General features: G+C 44.2%; 1 protein-coding gene across 1 annotated transcript; it reads left to right on the top strand.

Moving 5' to 3' along the window:
* Positions 1-883: 883 nt before the first annotated feature.
* Positions 884-19,204, top strand: dsg2l (desmoglein 2 like). The gene is made up of 14 exons (XM_027031731.2): positions 884-1,010; positions 2,555-2,665; positions 5,766-5,921; positions 7,946-8,087; positions 8,359-8,525; positions 9,503-9,634; positions 10,445-10,630; positions 10,987-11,252; positions 12,521-12,663; positions 12,964-13,185; positions 13,493-13,723; positions 14,473-14,600; positions 15,515-15,766; positions 16,036-19,204. Exons 1-14 carry the CDS (start codon positions 966-968, stop codon positions 17,074-17,076), a joined length of 3,222 nt encoding a protein of 1,073 aa, XP_026887532.2. The 5' UTR covers positions 884-965; the 3' UTR covers positions 17,077-19,204.
* The last annotated feature ends 1,079 nt before the right edge of the window (positions 19,205-20,283 follow it).

Here is a 20,283-nt window from a genome sequence, read left to right as displayed (position 1 = left end):
ACGTTAGGTGATGGAGACCATGATAGAGACCATGTTAGGTGATACAGACCATGATAGAGACCACGTTAGGTGATGGAGACCATGATAAAGACCACGTTAGGTGATACAGACCATGATAGAGACCACGTTAGGTGATACAGACCATGATAGAGACCACGTTAGGTGACAGAGACCATGATAGAGACCATGTCAGGTGACAGAGACCATGTCAGGTGATAGAGACCATGATAGAGACCACATCAGGTGATAGAGACCATGCTAGAGACCATGATAGAGACCACGTTAGGTGATCTGTATTTGCCCTGCATTCTCATTTCTCTACCCAGTCCTCAAGGACGTGTCTCTTCCTGGTGATGTGTGTCCTATCTGAGAATAACACAGAGAATACCACAGGTCTTATCTGAGAATACCACAATGACTTGATTCCCAAAAATTCATTTAGCAATAAATGGGCGTTTCTCATATTCCCCTTGTCTGCTATACGCACCGGGATCTAGAGTCAGGAACGATGGAAAATGCAGTCATGCGTCTTCCTGGCACTACTTTTGGTACTGCTGTTATTCGGTCAGTATTACTACCACATCCACTGAGATCCACAATATGCATGTTTGTTATGCTCTCTATTAGTAAACATGTGAAGGTTCCAGATATTACTGGCTTGCGCAGCACAAGTACCTGTACATGGGGAACGGACGGACTTGTTATTTGTGTTAGCTTGTGGTTTGTGTTCAGAGGGTCAGAGCAAATCAAACATTTCCCCACTCCTCTGTGCACCACCCATCCAAACATCAGAGCAACGTGCTCGACTGTGACCAATGGCAGCGTACCGCAGCCGTAACGTGCGAGAAGCGCCACCCATGGTCGCTCTGCTGCTAATCTTCAGGGTGGTGTCTTTTCAGGAGCGACTCTACATACAGGAACCCAAGACGATCTGCGACTTTTAGGAGGTGTTTGCTAATATCGAAATGGCGAACTTGTTCGCGATCAGCGTTTTTCTTATCGCAGCTAAGGTATGTACATTTTATTCTGCGCGTCAGTATATTTGAAAAGCTTATGCTGAAAGGCAAACTTCGTGTCCTCGGGTTGTAACGGTATTCGCAATGAGTGCACGTCTCTTGGCTTTTTAACCTGTTGCCGTTTCATAGTGGATTTGTCGGTATCGTGCGCTTGCGGAAGCCGCTCTCAATTTTGCTCTGCGAGATTGCAGAGAGCTTAAGAAAGGCCAGTTCACTTTTTAGGGGTTTTCCTATGTTTCGTGAAAGTATAGTTTCGCTTTGTTTCGTTTGTTCAATATATTTGCAGCAACCTGTGCTGTGTCAAATGGGAAGGAGAAAAATCTATTTTAAATGTAGGATTACTGAATGCTGTAATGAAACCGGAGGATATACATCCGTTATTCCACATACCTTGGTCACATTGATTTTATTTGACTTGTTTTACTGCACTTTGAATCCGCCCCTATGGATGTACATGCTATCGCCGTCCACTTTATTAGCGACATTCCTTTGTAAGTGTACAGTGATGATTATGAAGCTTGCAGCCCATGAGTTTCTTACCACAGGATTGCAGTTGACTTGATACGACAGGGGGGCGTTCCACTCTTGACCCTGAAATGACACTGACATGTGCAAAAAAAAAAACCCCAGGAAGGCTGCTTTGTCTGGCACACTCAAATCAGTGGGACTGTGGTGTTGCAAAAGGCCTAACAGTAACCAGCAAGCTGTGGTCCTGTGGCCAGACGCTGACCTGTCATACACGCACTTGAGAAAGACAAATTTGGTCTTGTCTCCATTCTCACCCTAAGCACTAAGATCCTCCCTGAAGCGTACGCTTATACGATGTTGCTGAAGGGCGGGTGAAAGGGCTGTATGCATTCAGAGTGTCTGAAGGTTGAGGGCATTTTCTGTATACATTAACAAAGCTGTGAGTGGTTATATCTTGATAACCTGACCATAAAATGTGTATGGCGCTTGTGTCTAAGTAATGTTCCCAGATCATGTCAGTTCCTGCCATGCCGACATGTTAACACAAGTTGTTTTGAATGTAATTTCAGTGCAGTGTAACGTTTATCATGCAAGACCTCAGTTTCATAGTATGATAATAACAGAAAACAGGCTTTCCATTATCACAAACTGTCATAAAGCAAATCTAGCCAAGGCTTAGTCTGGTTTATATCTGTGAATTACGACGTCTGTGTTGAATAGTGCTTGTTCCCCCTAACTACAGAAAGGAAAACTGGATGTCCCTCAAAACCATACTGATCTTGATTTAAAAAAGATTCCACAAAATGTTTATTTTTGTCCATTTTTCAAGACACGTTTGGTTGATTTATGTGAGGAGCGTACACCTGTAAACGGCAGATAAAAGACAAGTGTTTCCAAGTGTGTAGTGGGCATATATGTTTCATACATGTATATGTGAAATAATTTCTTACTCACCATAACTGCATAACTGAGGTTTTAGTTTATGTGTGTGTGTGTGTGTGTGTGTGTGTGTGTGTGTGTGTGTGTGTGTGTGTGTGTGTGTGTGTGTGTGTGTGTGTGTATCTGAATAGGTAGCTGATGGTGAAGATCACACACTGAGGAGGCAGAAGAGAGAATGGATCATACCCCCTAAAAAACTCTGGGAGAATATGGATTACACCAGTGATGCATTCATTGCCAAAGTAAGACGCATGAATCACCTGTGTTGCATCTCTCTATCAAAAGTCATTTTGTCAAAGGTCATTTTCTGGAACCTTTGCAGCTGAGGAGTGGCCTGTGGTTTCTGCGTATCGCACACAAGTCACGACGGGAAAGAGTCAAGCAAAGCGTAACGTGGCAAAGATTTATTTTAAAGGAAACCATAAATCAAAGTTGAACCTTTTTTCCCTCATTAGGTCATATCCATGGTTATATTGTACACTTATTCCTGTTTAAAAGACAGATGTCTTTCTTGTCTATGACCTTGTATCTGAATACAGTGGCTTCTGTTTGCTTAGCTGCATCACCAAGGCAGAGAGGGTGGAGATAAAAACTGTATTTCCTAAAAGGACGTCCTGCTTTCATTATTCAAATCCAAAAACAAATCTTGCCACCACCCCAAAAGCCTGTTTCACTGGTAAATACAGAAGTAAGGGCCTTGTGTAGGTTTAATGTTGATCTTATGTGATGTTTACTGGAGACAGAGTAAAAAAAAAAAAAACTGGTTCACTGACAGTCCACATATCCATGATCTGTCATGGTGTCTAGCGTTGTGCTTTTGTTTTTGTGGAATGTTTGTTTTATTATTAGGACATGTGATTCCAGAAGCTGTATGACTATGTATCCGTGCATCCCAGGTTTACTCTCCCACTCTGTAGTCACCAGATCAGTTCTCAAAGAGAGCCCCATCACTGCACAATATGCATTCTGTTTCCCGTTGAGGCAGCCAATGAGAACAATGAAATTTTACTCCCAGGAAAACATCCGGAGCTCTAACTAGCAGAGGTCAGACTGGAAAACAAATTCGCTCGTAAACGGATGTTTACTCTCAGCCTTACCCGTATTTCTGGCCAAACAACTGATGGCAAATCATGCATCATTGTTCGGCGTGTACCTTACTGCAAAGCTACTGCGTTTGAACACGGACTTGAGAATCTTTCCTTTGCTTACCACTTCAGTGCTGTTCCTCTGTTTAAAATGAGCAGCATAGTTAATCTTATAATTACTCGCCCGTTTATTAGGTGGGGTTGCACTGTAGCCGGTGCTGAATATACAAATCTCTTTTCAGTCATTTGAGTGTTAGATGACTGATCAATTGTCTTATTCTTCAGTGGCGCTGTTCATGAGTGATGTGTTTTTAGAGGAGGGTCGTGCCTGGATGCTTTTGTATCTGTATGTAAATGCATATTTTCCTGTTTGTGGTGTAAGTGCTTGGATCTCAAGCACATTTTATGTATAAATGTAAGTTAATCGTATCAAGTTATCACCTTCCTAAAGGTGTTACAAAGGTATCAAAACTAAGTCACTCGTGAAGGAGGCCATTAACGGTTACTACAGGACTCCAGTACATTCAGACAACGTCAAAGTACCGTATTGTATTACTTAAACTGACTGTAAAATATATGGCAGCTTGTTACGTACATCTGTAGCTAATTACGTAATCATTCAGTTCGTATTACTTATGTAACAGTTTTGCCAAGATGGAAACTTTCGGAGATTTAGAAAGTAAATTACCAGACTTACCAGACTAGCTTTGAAAGCCGATTTGTCCTTAGCATATTTTGTTTTGGTGTGGCTCCTTAACACATCTGAGCTGAGATGGGTGTAGAAGTCACCCAGCTCAGCAGAGCAGCGCAAAGTGTGGGGGACCCGACAGAGGAGCGACAGGCATGTGGATGTAGCCACGCTGAGCGGCTCTGCCCACATATGTGCACCGCGAAAGCCTCCTGCTCACAACACGCCTAGCGGTGTTAACAGAGCTGAGCGACGCAGCTAGCAACACGCAAATTGCTTCGAGGGTTTTCCACAGAGGAAACTTAACAGTGGTTGTTTATTTGATATGGACATGTTTTTTTGTTGGTTTTTTTAAAGGTAAAAATAGTTACAAACGTAGAGCCTATATTTTGATAAACGCTCAAGCGGGATTGTCGAGGAAGAGATAAAATGATTCCAAGAGGATGGAGGCATTGCAGCATTTCTAGCGTTGTCTCAATAACGCTAAATACAGCGTTGGTTGAGGCAATTGGAGGACAACAATTAAATGATGACCCCTGTACGTGTATTTGGATAATGGAGGGGAAAAGACGAGAGCTTCATCACATCTCTGAGCTGCGTCCGTCTAACGGTGAGCGATAAGGAGGCGGACGCATGTGCGGAGAAGAGCGAGATTTATTAGGGGCAAATCCGGAGTAAGAGACGTAGTCACAGTCCAGGGTCAGTTGACCAACACGTAGAGTCCGAGAATTCATGAGCACACGAAGACAAACATGGGATGCAGGCTATAACGAAGGGCTAGGAATCACAAAAACAGCGAAACACTCGGAGAGTAGACTTACATACGGCTAAAATTAACCCCACAAGGCTAGGAAACATGAACAGCGGCTAGACTTAACACAGGGCTTCAATACATGATCTAATGAGCACTAAACAAGACACAGGTGCAACTCATGAGGGGCGGAGAAAACTAAAGTAACGGCACCACAACAAGGAGGTAAAGTGAAACAGACAAGACAGGGAAACCGTGGCCCTTGGACACTAGGAGTGTGGGCAGTCGCGACAACCTGGCATAAGCCACAAATATGGAAACCTTCCTGTAATGCGCCATAACGCTCCATGTGGAAAAGACCTCTGTTTTATGAGTATCTATTTTAAATCCAATGCTTTAAAACATCAGAACATGTAAAGGCAAACTTAGAGGAAAACCTCCTTAGTTTGTGTGTACCCCAAAAAGGAATAATGTATGACCGGGCTTAACAATTTGAGCAATTTCACATTAAAATTCAATTTAGAAAGAATACAATTGTACAAATGCGAAAGCTGGAATGTTAGTATTACCCCTAACTTTATAAACAATTTCAAACCTTAACAAGATTGTTGGAGCACGTTCTTTTGTCGTTTCATGAAGACAGTAGTTGTAATAGCGCTATAATAATGCGCCTTTTCATCTGATGAGCTTATGATTGTGTTTGGTAGTTGTTTATACTTTGTGGACCATGACCACACATTTTCAGCGTAACGTAAACACTCAGTTACGATATTGGCAAGAAAATAATATCAATGAGATATTTTCCTTCTTTGCTTTAGATACGATCAGATGAGGAGACAAGGACAACAATACGGTACTCCTTGGAAGGCCCTGGAGCATCTCAAGATCCGAAGGGATTGTTCACCGTAGACGAGAAGCAGGGCACAGTGAAAATCCACGGAATCTTAGACAGAGAGAAAAATCCTTCTTTCTTCGTGAGTGAATCCGTATAACATCACGGCATTGTTAATGGCTTTGAATTATGATGACTGACAGTAATGATGTTTCCGTCGGTACAGCTCATAGTACCGTTACAGTAATGGTGATCGTAACTGGTGGAAGATGGTATTTGGTTTAGTTACACTGTTTATCTGATTTTACCTTTGATGTAATCCACATGTGATGCAACAACTGTGGTAAATTTTGTAATGTTAGCTTTTTTTTTTAAAGATCAGATTAAAAAAAAAAAAAAAACAGCTGAAGGTAAGGAAGAGCTTTCATTCCAGTAACAAAGCAAATATACGCAAGGTTAAGAGCCCCTGTCAAGAAAAGTGTGGTTATATAATTATTTTTTCTGTTTGGCTGTTGTGTCAATCTGCCTGCTTCATGTTGCCAGTAACAGTCACATTGGTATGCAGCCTGTTCATACCGTGGACAATAAAACGATGAAAAAGTTTTGGTGCGAGAACTTTCAGTTGCCCTCCTTCCAGTGGGAGTAGAGGAGGCAGAGCGTGGCTGCTCTTATAACCTTCTAACGTCATCACAGTGAGAGTGTCATCATCGAGTGTGTGGGAGATTCCTCGGAAACCACGTAGTCACTAGCCTTCCCGTCCCTCCATGGGAAAAGTAACTTTCATTAAAGCAGTTATGTGGGATTTATTTTAAGAGAATATAGGCTAAACTTTCTGTTGTCTTTACATCGTGATCGTTGGCACTGAAATAATTGCTCCATGAAAAAGAAAAAAACAATTGGTGACTGTCTGTGGCTCTGTTATCAGCAACTCCAAATTTCAGTACAGTAGCAAGAGCTGATAACTCGATTATAAAGCTTAGATATACATGGAAATGTATTTTTTAAACTAGAACTCGGCAGCCCACTTGAGGAATACTGATGACTGTGTATGTCTTTAATTGTTTAATTAAAGGTCTGTCAGCTGTGGTATCGTCTGCCTGTGCAGCAGGTGCCAACACATGGCCTGTGGTTTGAATGGTATGGTCTGTCTCATTCAGCTGCCACACCCCTCCAGCTGGAGATGCTTGGTAGAATCCTCCAGATTGTTTCTATTGGCTCCATTCCTTTGCTTGGTCTTCTGGGTCATGTTTGAGATGGAAGTGCCATCTGATATGGTACAAACACAGTGGCGTAGCACAAAAGCCTGGGTGAAGGGACCCAGAGGCAGGCTGAAGGCCCATTTTATTATTATTATTATTATTATTAATAATAATAATAATATTAATAATAAAAATAATAATAATAATAGTAATAATAATAAACTTTATTTGTGTAGAACTTCATTTGAATCTTAAACACAGTTTAAGTGCTTTGCAGAAAATAGAGATTACATAGAAGAGTATTACATCCTGAGATCACCTCTGGACGGTGTAACAAAAAGAAAACGTTACACAAACAATTTATTAATGAAGTTAAAGATGTCTGATTTAAAGAGAAGACTAAAGTTAATCTAAAGAATAAAATGAAAAATAGATTAAAGAAAATAGTAATTTAAATAATTTTAAATTTAAATGACAATTTAAAACCTGCCCTTCAACGAAATAAAAGTACAACTGCATCAAGTAAAACAAAATGCATAAAAGTTATGATGCTGACGGCACAGAAGGAGTGAGAGGCGAGGTTTCAGTCTTTACTGTTCGTGACAAAAAAGAGAAAGAAAGAAACAGCAAAGGGAAAAGTGGACGTAAGAAGAAGTCCGCGTTTCAGCCGCTCTACAGTCCGCTGACTTCCGGTACCTGTGGGCTTGAATAAAGAGGAAAATAAGGAACAGGTGCGCTGGGTTCCTGCTGGGCGACCGGCCTACCGAGATAAAAGTGAAACGCAGCATTTTAAAAATCGCGGCAGAGCGATTCAATTAAAGCCCTTACAAAATAACAATTTGTAGTCCTGTTCTGGGGAGGCTAGAAATCTATCACTTCTCAGCAGGTCCCAAAACTTCCCGGCGGGCAGTGTGCAGTGTCCTCTCTTCAGTGCACGCTGTGAAATTCTGTGTGTCTTGCCTTTCAGGTCGAAGGGGTCGCCCGGTTTTTGAATGGCAGCAAAGCTGAAAAGAACATCCCACTGCACATTGTGGTTCTGGACCAGAACGACTGCCCACCTGTGTTTAGCATTCAGCCAGCTGGTGCTGTACCAGAGCTCAGTCCCACAGGTACAGGGCTCCTTTGCGTTACTGTAGGTTACATTTTTAAAGGGTATGTCTGATATGCCAGGATGATAAGTGACTTTAATTTTGAGTCTTTTTTTCAGGAACATTCGAATTCAGCATTAGAATTAATTAATTAATTGAGACAAAAAAAAACGTTTTAATTATTGCAGTATTTCGTGATCATAGGCTATGAAATACTGCAGTCATTCACGTTTAGAATGCTTTTATTTAGGGTTATTATTTTAGTCATTTTAGTCGTCTCTCATGTCCTAAGGAACCTCGGTAATTAAAATCACGGCCACCGATGCAGACGAGCCAGACACACCAAACTCGTTGGTCACCTACAGCATTGCCCAGCAGATTCCAGCAGGACCCAGGATGTTCCAAATTGACCCACAGTCTGGTCTGATCAGCATCCAGCAGAACACTCTGGACCGAGAGGTGAGCATGTCCGTCCTGTTGCCCCCTGCTCATTTCCCCAGTTCCTGCCCCCAGTTCCTGCCCCCTGTTCCTGCCCCCAGTTCCTGCCCCCTGTTCCTGCCACCTGTTCCTGCCCCCAGTTCCTGCCCCCTGTTCCTGCCCCCTGTTCCTGCCCCCAGTTCCTGCCCCCTGTTCCTGCCACCTGTTCCTGCCACCAGTTCCTACCCCCAGTTCCTGCCCCCTGTTCCTGCCCCCAGTTCCTGCCCCCTGTTCCTGCCACCTGTTCCTGCCCCCAGTTCCTGCCCCCAGTTCCTACCCCCAGTTCCTGCCCCCTGTTCCTGCCCCCTGTTCCTGCCACCTGTTCCTGCCCCCAGTTCCTGCCACCTGTTCCTGCCACCTGTTCCTGCCCCCAGTTCCTGCCCCCTGTTCCTGCCCCCTGTTCCTGCCCCCTGTTCCTGCCACCTGTTCCTGCCCCCTGTTCCTGCCCCCAGTTCCTGCCCCCTGTTCCTGCCCCCAGTTCCTGCCCCCTGTTCCTGCCCCCTGTTCCTGCCCCCTGTTCCTGCCCCCAGTTCCTGCCCCCTGTTCCTGCCCCCTGTTCCTGCCCCCAGTTCCTGCCCCCTGTTCCTGCCCCCTGTTCCTGCCCCCAGTTCCTGCCCCCTGTTCCTGCCCCCTGTTCCTGCCCCCAGTTCCTGCCCCCAGTTCCTGCCCCCTGTTCCTGCCCCCAGTTCCTGCCACCTGCTCATGAGGTTAAAGAAATCTGGTTAGTAAGTTATTTGACACAAGTATAAGTAGTTTTCATATGTAAACCTGAAACAGAACTTAAATCAGTTAGTCCCAGTAAAACACTGAATATTGTTAGAATTATGGGTAAGATACTGTTATTAAAGGCTTGCAACAGAGCGATACTGTACTCTAAGTACAGGTAGTGTATAGTTAAGATCGGTTTGCATCACAGTGGGCGTGTGAAGGGTGAAAAGGCTGTTTCTTTATTTTCACAGGTTCAAGAGAATTACATGCTAATCATCTACGGCAGAGACAACGGCCCTGGATCGAGAAACACTGGCACAGGGACAGTGTCCATCACCGTTCTGGACGTCAACGACAACGTCCCCTTCTTAGAGAAGAGCAATGTGAGAGACATGCACATTTCACCCGCTTTTTGATTAGTCATGGGTTTTATATTACTTTGTTCCTTCTAAGAATATTATAATACAATAAGAATATTTTAGCATTATTATTAATATTAATGAAGCTAATTATATTAAAGGTTTTGGACTCCTAAGGCCTTTTATGCATTTTACTACCACTCATATTAATGAAAAATGTATTTAATTCATATGCCGCTGTATTCGTGTTTTATTAACACTGTACATATTACACTCGTGCACTGTATTATACACTGTGGAGGAGCAGTGTTTGGCCAGACTCCTCGGTGGTGTGGGTAAACCCATGGCCCTGCACTCTGCCCGTCTGTATCGCTGGCCCAAGTGCCACAGGGACTCCCTTGACGTGGTGAAACATTTATTAATGAATAACATAAAAGACAATGGTGGCATTCACGCATAGTAACAACGTTAAACACGAACACACTTCAATGGACCATCAACAAGAAACACGCATAAACAGATTACATCGAACTACACGAACAGCAACATAAGCAAACGACATCAACAATGACCAACGAAGAGGCGCACACAGACGGGGGTTTAAATATTTATCGCATACGTTACGTTTGTCATGTACCGCACTACATTCATATTTCATTCTTATCGTATTTTTCTTTATTTAATTTTTTTATATGCTTTATTTTAATTTGATGGCTTTATAGAGCTTTACCTGCATATATCTTATGTTGTTTGTGTGTGTGTGTGCGTGCATGTGTGTGTGTGTGTGTGTGTGTGTGTGTGTGTGTGTGTGTGTGTGTGTGTGTGCGCGCCTAGTACGAGGGCAGTGTGGAGGAGAACGCAATAAGTGTAGAAGTGGTGCGTATCAAAGCCATTGACATTGATCAGGTCAACACAGACAACTGGCGGGCTGTGTACACGATTATCTCAGGTAATGAGGCGGGTTACTTCAACATCACCACTGACCACAGCACCAACGAAGGCATCATTATGGCCACTAAGGTAAGACAGTTCATACTGCTCATTAGCATACAGTGAGCTAGGCTGCACACCTGAGTTAAATGAATAATGTTCAGGTGTGATCATGAACATTTCATGCGTATTGTACATAGGTTAGAGAATGACCAGTCAGACAGCCAAACACTCCACCCACCCATCATCCTGGCCTGTTTAACACGCTTTATTTCACAAGCTGAGAAGCTTCAATATAAAACCAAAAAGTCGAAACACTCATGACCAGTGTTAAGAATTTGATAGCGTTTTCAGCCTTTATCTATAGGATATATATTTACTTTGCTCATTAAAATCTTTTATATTTCACATTTATATTTCCTTCTTGATTGTTCCATATATCAAAGCCACTGGACTATGAGGAGCTGAAAGCAGTTAACCTGAGGGTGGTGGTCTCTAACAAAGCCAAGTATCACTCCTCGGTGGTGGTCCGAGAGCCCACGGTGTACACGATTAAGATCAGTGTGCTGAACATGCCTGAGGGTCCTCGCTTCCAGCCTACTGTCAAAGTCATCTCCATTTCAGAGGACCACAAGACCATCGACCTGAAGAGGGTCATCACCACCTACCAGGCCATAGACAGCGACACGCTCCAAACCGCCACCAGTGTAAAGTGAGGACGTCACAGCCCGTGACCAGCTTTCTCTCATTCCAGTTAGTGTGGTGACAGTAGGGTTGGGAGTGTAGGGGTGTGTAGTGTGTAGGGTGTAGTGTTTATGGAGTAATGTGTAACTATGATGCGTAGTGTATAACTATGCTGTGTAGGGTGTAGGGTGTATTGTGTAGGGTATAATTATGATGTGTAGGGTGTAGCGTGTAACTGCTGTGTAGGGTGTAACTATGATGTGTAGGGTATAGTATGTAGGGTGTGACTATGGTGTGTAGGGTATAGTATGTAGGGTGTGACTATGGTGTGTAGGGTATAGTATGTAGGGTGTGACTATGATGTGTAGGGTATAGTATGTAGGGTGTGACTATGATGTGTAGGGTATAGTATGTAGGGTGTAACTATGGTGTGTAGGGTATAGTATGTAGGGTGTAACTATGGTGTGTAGGGTATAGTATGTAGGGTGTAACTATGGTGTGTAGGGTATAGTATGTAGGGTGTGACTATGGTGTGTAGGGTATAGTATGTAGGGTGTGACTATGATGTGTAGGGTATAGTGTGTAGGGTGTGACTATGGTGTGTAGGGTATAGTATGTAGGGTGTGACTATGGTGTGTAGGGTATAGTATGTAGGGTGTGACTATGATGTGTAGGGTATAGTATGTAGGGTGTAACTATGGTGTGTAGGGTATAGTATGTAGGGTGTAACTATGGTGTGTAGGGTATAGTATGTAGGGTGTGACTATGATGTGTAGGGTATAGTGTGTAGGGTGTGACTATGGTGTGTAGGGTATAGTATGTAGGGTGTGACTATGATGTGTAGGGTATAGTATGTAGGGTGTAACTATGGTGTGTAGGGTATAGTATGTAGGGTGTAACTATGGTGTGTAGGGTATAGTATGTAGGGTGTAACTATGGTGTGTAGGGTATAGTATGTAGGGTATGTTTGTACTTTCTCTCATAGGCAATCTTTGAATATTTGACCAGAAGTATCAATTTATTCTGGAAAACACACTGCATATATTAAACAAGTTAGAAGAATCGTTTTCTACGGTTTAATTCTCTTCATGTTTTCCTTGAAATCTCATAACCCCAGTTTGTAGCGGGGGTCCTATACTTTTAGAACGGGGGAGTGTGAGTAGGGAAGTGTGCGGAGAAATGGAGTGGGTCCTACATTAGTTCTGGAGGTGAGGATAGGGGCCGTTTGACTGGTTAAAGCTGGCCAGTGCAGACTGTGACTGGTGATTTTTACAAAATTGTTCTTCTGTTTTGCAGGTATTATAAAGGACTAGATGTGGCCAACTGGTTGAACATCGATGCCAAAACTGCAGAGATCAGACTTAACAAAGTACCCGATCGCGAGTCTGTGCACCTGATCAATGGAACATACTATGCCCAAATCATATGCATCACTGACGGTAAGTAAGGCAAAGTGTAGCAGTGTGTTTGGAGACCACAATGTGTATTACTCCAAACAGTTTATGGAAAATAAGTGTAATGTGCAGTGTGTATTAATGCATCTGTACATGTGTTCATTGTTGGCATTACACTGCAGAGGATAATTAGCTGCACGTGCATTTGCACATTTCTGCATTTGCACTATTTTATTTTGGAAATTATGTTTTGAAATTGGCTAACATTTAGCCACCTGTAATAATATAACATCCCATGTCTTCTGTCTTGGAAGACGACACACATAACGGAGCTATTTTCCACAGAGCACCCATCCAAAACTGCAACAGGGACCATCGCAATACAGGTGGAGGATTTCAACGACCACTGCCCAGTTCTGACCAGCATGACCCAGACGCTCTGTTATGGAGAGAGTGTGCTGTATGTCACTGCCATAGACAGAGACAACTTCCCAAATGCCGAACCTTTCGATTTCAAGCTGGTCACGACAGACAAAGAGGGGGAGTGGATCATCGAGCGTCTCAACGGTTAGGTTAAACAAAAAACTTTAACAAAGACTACTTTTAAGATGGCATGTCACCACGGAGCCAGCTGCATGTCGTAGAATAAAGTTTCCTCCTTGTTCTGATTTGATACTCTATTGTGTACCTTGAGTTTGAGGATATATAAATGTTAATGTTAATGTGATAGATTTCAATGTTAAGGTGAAGTACTCTGTGTTTTAATTTATTCACTGGAATGTTACAATCCGAAACCCTTTGTTTTTGTTTTTGATAAGTAGATCCCTGCAGCTCATGCCTGCTGAAATTCCTTTTTTTTACCCCTTTGTTCCAGACACAGCAACCATTTTGCGGGCTCGGGATCACGTGTGGCCTGGGCACCACATAGTGAGTCTGGAGGTGCGTGACCAGCAGGGGAAGCTCTGCGACGTCCAGCAGCTCCAAGTGACCATCTGCACGTGTAACGAGGCCAGAGTGTGCAAGGAACAGGGACGCAAGGCGTCCGACGTCATTCTGGGAGCAGGCGGAGTGCTCACCATGCTGCTAGGACTGTTGCTCCTGCTCTGTGAGTCCACACACACGCAGACACCCACGCACGCACACACGCACACGCATGCACACACGCGTGCGCACATGCACACCCCCGCACGCGCACACGCACAAGCACACCCACACACACACCCACACGCACCTGCACGCACACACACACTCACGTGCACCCGCACACACACGTGCACGCACACCCACACGCGCACACCCACACGCGCACATAGACACCCACACACACACCCACGCGCACCCGCACGCACACCCACAGCCTGAACATTGCGACGTACAAAGAGGTCTGTCCTCTGCATGCCTTGCCACGCAGGCAGTTAGCTGTAGATTTCCAGAGCTGTCTGAACTGAAAGTGGAACCCTCGAGTTTGGTTGCCTGAGAGCTGCACTTCCGTCAGTCTGAGCGTTCTAAGTAATTCTAAGATCTCTGGACATTTGTTTATCGTTTGCTAAAGGGTTATTTTGCAAAGCAAATCCATTTGCAAATCTCAGAAAAAGAAAAGCCTTTTAAAAAAACAAACGAACAGTGTGTGTTCTAAAGTGCTGAATTTAGTGTTCATATAGATTTGGACTCACACTATACATATGATTCGGCTTTTATTTCTCACCCACTGTGCGAACAGTTCACATTCAGCATCATCACTATGAATTTTGGTACAATCCAATCATTTAAAAGATAAATAAAAGCATGTGATGGGGGTAGGGCGGGGTCAGGGCTGAGCGCATGCGCAGTGACAGGTGTCTGATCTGTTTGCAGTGGTTTCACTGCTCCTGCTGTTCTGTGTGTGTGGCGGGGCAGCCACTGCAGCAGGCTTCCGGGCCTTCCCCACAGACCAGACACAGCACCTCATCACCTACCACACCGAGGGAGTGGGAGAGGACAAGGTAGGTCTGGCCGACGCTTGCAGACGCACACAGGCGCACGCAGGCACACGCAAACTCAAGCAGGCACACTCAGACACTCACAGGCACACGCAGACAGACGCACGCAGGCGCACGCAGGCACACTCAGACACTCACAGGCACACGCAGACGCATGCAGGCACACTCAGACACTCACAGGCGCACGCAGGCGCACGCAGGCACACGCAAACTCAAGCAGGCACACTCAGACACACGCAGGCGCACGCAGGTGCTCGCCGACACAAGCAGGCACACGCAAACTCAAGCAGGCACACTCAGACACTCGCAGGCACACGCAGGCGCACGCAGGTGCTCGCCGACACAAGCAGGCAAACGCAAACTCAAGCAGGCACACTCAGACACTCACAGGCACACGCAGGTGCTTGCCGACACACGCAGGCACACGCAAACTCAAGCAGGCACACTCAGACACTCATAGGCACACGCAGACAGACACACGCAGATGTGCTGGCCTGCGCTGCCCCTTTTCAACTCTTAGCTGGGATGGGTTGTGATTTGTCACAATGTGTTTTATGGTTCAATGCAAAGGAATCATTGAAACAATGGGGCAGATATGTGACCGTGGGGCAGATATGTGACCATGGGGCAGATATGTGACTGTGGGGCAGATATGTGACTATTAGAGCTTTTGGAGGAGTCATGAGTTTCATCTAACTTGACTGTTAGACGTCTGACTACACAGAACAGTCAAAGCTGTGTCTGACTACATCTAACGGTCATTTGAAAGCGGAACTTTTACATACACGAGAACATTCCTGTTATGAACCACTAGCTTGTCTATTTATGTATTTATGTGCTTTACCACACAGCACAGTCTTTAAGGCTCTGCTCAGACGGCAACCCGGTGAGTCTGTCACCTCTGTGTGTCCCTACAGGAAGTGCCTCTGTTGCAGATCCCTCTGGAAGCCCACAAGACGACTCAGGGCCAGGTCGGGTCCGGAGAGAAGGGGTGGGGGTGGGGGGGTGGGGTGGAGGAAGGTCTTCTCACCACGAGAGATGAATGGGACTCAGGACACCAAATCAGTGACGCTTTTGACCAGAGGGTTACCATGGCAACGATCAGGGGGATGGGTGCTTTCTCAGGCATGGCACTGTCTGAAGGTTTTTTGGGCAACTACTACTCGAAGGTGTGTAATTTTTATATATATAGCCTAGAAAATGTTGTCCTTTGTATTTTGCCTCTTAAAAGTCCATTAGCTTGTCTATATATATATATATATATATATATATATATATATATATATATATATATATATATATATATATATATATATATACTTACCTAGTTTGAAAATAAACATTCTGTTTTGTTTATTTCCCTATCTTGCTAGTATAGGGTGTAAGTTATTGCAGGGTCAGGAGTGTGTGGATTGATGTCATGTGTTTTATACTGCAGAAAGCCAAGAAGCAAATGGAGCAGCACTTTGACAGTGAGCCCCTGAGAGTTTACGATTATGAAGACCGGTTCTCTACCTCGGGCTCTTTGGAGAACATCTGTGAGCATCTGCAGGAGGAAGACAACCTGGCATTCCTCGATGACCTCGGGCCAAAGTTCAAACCCCTCGCAGAGCTCTGCTGTGGCACGGCCATCGAGACCCAGATCGGCGCTGCCGTCGAACCCCCGCCACCAAAACCATTCAGACCAGTCCCGTCTGGCGCCCGCATTGACGTCGGCGTGCAAGGTGCCATGGGTGGGGCACGCGCGGCGGCAAGCAGCCACGCCTCTGTCTCCGCCTCCACCTCCGCCTCCGCCTCCACCTCCGCCTCCACCACTCGAATCGCAGCCAGCGATTATCATGAAAGCGGCGGCGCATCATCGCCGGCCGTGCTCACCCATGCCGCCCGGGTACCTGGCCACACCCTCCTCCTCGAGCAGCCGGCCGCGTACTACACCTCGGCACCCGTCTACGTGATGGAGCAGCAGGCGCGCCCCACCTTGCTGCTGGCCGCCAGGCCGGTCGTGGGCGTGCAGGAGAATGTGGTGCTGGTAGACCACAGAGCTGCAGGTGTGGCCTTCCCCACCCCACATGCCTCCGCCACGCTGGAGTTAAAGCGCACGCAAACCCAGGCGAGGGCAGCGGGCCGGTCGGCCACGGATACCGGCGGCATGTTGGGGTTCCCGGGCCTGGGGATCGCCTCCGGCTCCGGAAGCGTCCGGGTGGTGGAGAGTGAGCGTGTGCAGACTGTCGAGCCTCTGCTGGTGAGGCAGAGTGCCTCACAATCCAGCACAAGCGTGGGAAAGATCATACGTGTGGGCGGGCATGTGGGCGGGGTCTCCGCAGGGCTATGGGACGCATCCACATCCCCAAATGCTGATGTAGCATCGCAGCAGAATGCAGTGGGTCTGACTGTGCCACAGGGCAGCTCTCACCAGCATGCCCAGGCAGAGAGAGTTTCAGTCGTCAAGCAAAGCTTTCAGTCCACCTCCACCTCCTAATACACACACACACACACACACACACCCTTACTTTCATGCATTCTGAAGGTTGTGTTCTGACAAGCATACCATGTTGTTTTAAGTACAGCATGGAGCAGGTACTTTTTACGAGCCTGATTCATATACTTAGATAAGGTCATTTTTACATATTGGTTACCATTTCATGTAACAGATATGTTACATGCGTGTATCAGAAACCAGCAAGTAAACTTGGTCTCTTTTTAATTCCGAAGCCAACAACTGGCTTAGAGAGAACACTGAATTTTTCTGTATTGCTTTCTGTATTAAAACAATTCCACAACATAATTCCCCACACATACACACACAAAAAAGTTCCTGTTTTTAATATTAAACTCTATACTCCAGATGTTATATACTTTAAAAATAGTTGAAATGAAAGAAAGTTTCAGCAACTACACTCTAGTGACATCAACTGGCAGATCACAGATCAGTCTGGAATATTAAAAAGGTTTTTTGGTTTTGGGGTTTTTTGGGTTGTTTTTTTTTTTGCTTGTTTGTTTTTTTTGTGAAGTATGGATGACTTTTATCTGTGCTGAGTGTGCTGACAGTATCACTCCTGCGCACATTTCAGCTTAGTGCAGTAAGACCGTAAACAATACAAACGCTGGTTTCCCCTTCACGCAGGAAACATGGTTTTCATTTAAACACGGAGACAAAACCCTGCGTTCACCTCTGTCCTTCACCTGTCTTTTGCAGGCGATACCCATGTGTGGAAATCCCTGTTGTGTACATTCCCTCGTGGTCTTTAGTCACATTGTATTCTCTAGCTGTGACTTCCAACCAACGGCAAATCCATCACACATCCGTACTGTCTTTACCAGCGTCTCATTCAGTCCTCTGTTTCTACATGTGCACTAACTAGTATACTGGTACATCTGTCATCTTGGACACACCAGTGTCACTCTGTAAATGCAAATAATTTTACTCCTTTAAGAGATTTCTAACAGAAAATGATTGTTTTGCGGTAAGCGTATAACTAGATAACTTGTATTTACCAGGTATAGGGTGATCGGTTGCTTCCAACTGCTGTGATTAACATTTATTTACTGCTGTAGCAATATTCTGGGTGGTGAAGTGGTGCATTGTGGGTGTGGTTGACTTCTATTTGAACGATTATGTTCAGAATAATAAGAGATTCACTTATTGTTTTATTGCTCTATCAATTTGGGTTTCTTTTCCCAAAAAAGCACAGATTTGACAACAGGACTATCTGCTTACATAGAAATGAAACAAATAAATAGACTATGAATATTTGGGATAGATGAAATTTAAACATGCACTTCCTTTAAAAAAGTCATAAAAAATGAGATGAAAATGTATCTTTAAATTAAAAGACATCAGAGAAGAGCCTCCACAAAATAGTGCTGCAGCTGAGAAATTATTTGATTGTTTGGTCGTTTCAAAAAAGTTGTTTATTAACACTAACATTAAAATATATATTTTTTTAATTACTTTTGGTTTGTCTTGTGTAGGACATGTTTCTTATAAAGTTGTCAAAAAATGAAAAAAATATTTCTGTACTGTGTGGTAAATCAAGATATAGGATGTTTTATTGTGTATTCAGTTTTACTGATCTGATATGCAGTGTATTCAAGATTAACTGTTATATAGCAGGTGTATAAATTGTCTATTATGGGGCAAAACATAGCTGTGTTTGACTTTATGTGAGCCAGGAAATATGCCATACATATTGTTTTCGTGGACCCAGATTAAGCCTAAGTAGTTTTCCTGGACCAGATCAAGCCTAATCTAAGAATAAAAATAACATTCAATGGGGATTCCCCTGTGGCAGTGTGGTTTAGTCCAAGACTAGACTTAATCTAGGTCTTGGAAAACAGCCCTATGATTCAATGGTTTGTATCAAAACTCTAACAGATATAAAAGTGGTGCACTTTCTTGCATAATGGAGGATTGTGGGTATTGTCCATGCTGCTTTGGTGTTTGAGTTTCAAAGCTGATGAATGATGGAACACTGAAATCAATTTTGCAGTATGAAAATGTACCTTAATTTGCATCCACTTCCGACTGTCTTATTGACCATGCTCCATTACCCATCAGCCCTAGAGGCTGTGTGATGTCTAATAAAGGCTTTGCTCAGACTGGTGAAGTTTGTGGTTTGTGTTTGTCCTGTTCCCAACAATGCTAGAGTTCATTCGCTGCTGGATGTGTTCATTCAGCAATAGGGGTTTTGCTGTATAAAGTCTTAACTACATGATACCGCATAGTTATACTGAATGTCCACAAGAGGCCAAACTGCTGCTGTATTTGGAATGATCTCAACCAGAAGGCTAAGAACTCTTATGTCAGTCTGTGTTTCATTAACAGTCCTTAAAAAGTGTGTCTTATATGAGGTCATCATATTTTAATGGCGACCTTCCTGCATTACGGAGACGCTTGGAGTGTATGCAGCTCTTCTTCTTCATGTCGTCTGCTGCGTCCCTTGTGGTATTTGTATGCTGTGAGTCACGTTGTGTAGGAGTCCTCTGCCCACTGAGCACTCGTGTGTGTGTGTGTAATACTGGGTAGTGAGTGCTGACTGTTTCTGCAGCCCGAACAACATCAGTGAGGCAGTGACGATGATGGGGTAGAAGCCAAAGCCCATCAGCGAGCCCCAGGGATCTATTTTGTTCTTTCATATCTCACAACTTCTGCTCATAGGACATTACTGTCTTCATTCTGTTTGCCGAAAGCCATGCAGTAGGTAGTCTGGGGAAGCAGCGCCCTGGGCTTGTTCTACAAGTAACCCTGCAGAACTGCAGGCTCTCGGATAATGGTCCTCTGTTCCTGTTCATTTTACACGGCAAAATGAAAAAGCAACTAAAACTTTAGAATGAAGAGACCAAATTCTTTCATTTAAATGAACAGAGTGTGTTCATCTGAAACGCTTTGTTGGTTTCTATATTATCTACACACATGACCGATGGCATGGGTTAAAAACCTACCTTTTTTGGGTGTAAAATACTGCATTACAATTTTCGTTGTTCATCAGGAAGGCTTACACTGCCCTCATCTGGCTAAGCAGGCTATTACAAGCAAAGATTATGAAATCTTTTGAAATTTGCCATATTTATTTTGTAATGAAATTAGATCGTCTTTTATTGAAACATTTCAATTACAAATGACAAAGAATTACAAATACATCATGCTAACGTATTTGTTCTAAACTTGAATTCCTCGACCCTAGTT

Source organism: Electrophorus electricus, chromosome 19 (assembly GCF_013358815.1).
Source record: "Electrophorus electricus isolate fEleEle1 chromosome 19, fEleEle1.pri, whole genome shotgun sequence".
Classification (NCBI taxonomy): Eukaryota; Metazoa; Chordata; class Actinopteri; order Gymnotiformes; family Gymnotidae; genus Electrophorus; species Electrophorus electricus.
Note: the sequence above shows the minus strand (reverse complement) of the source record. Positions and strands in the feature narration are given on the sequence as shown.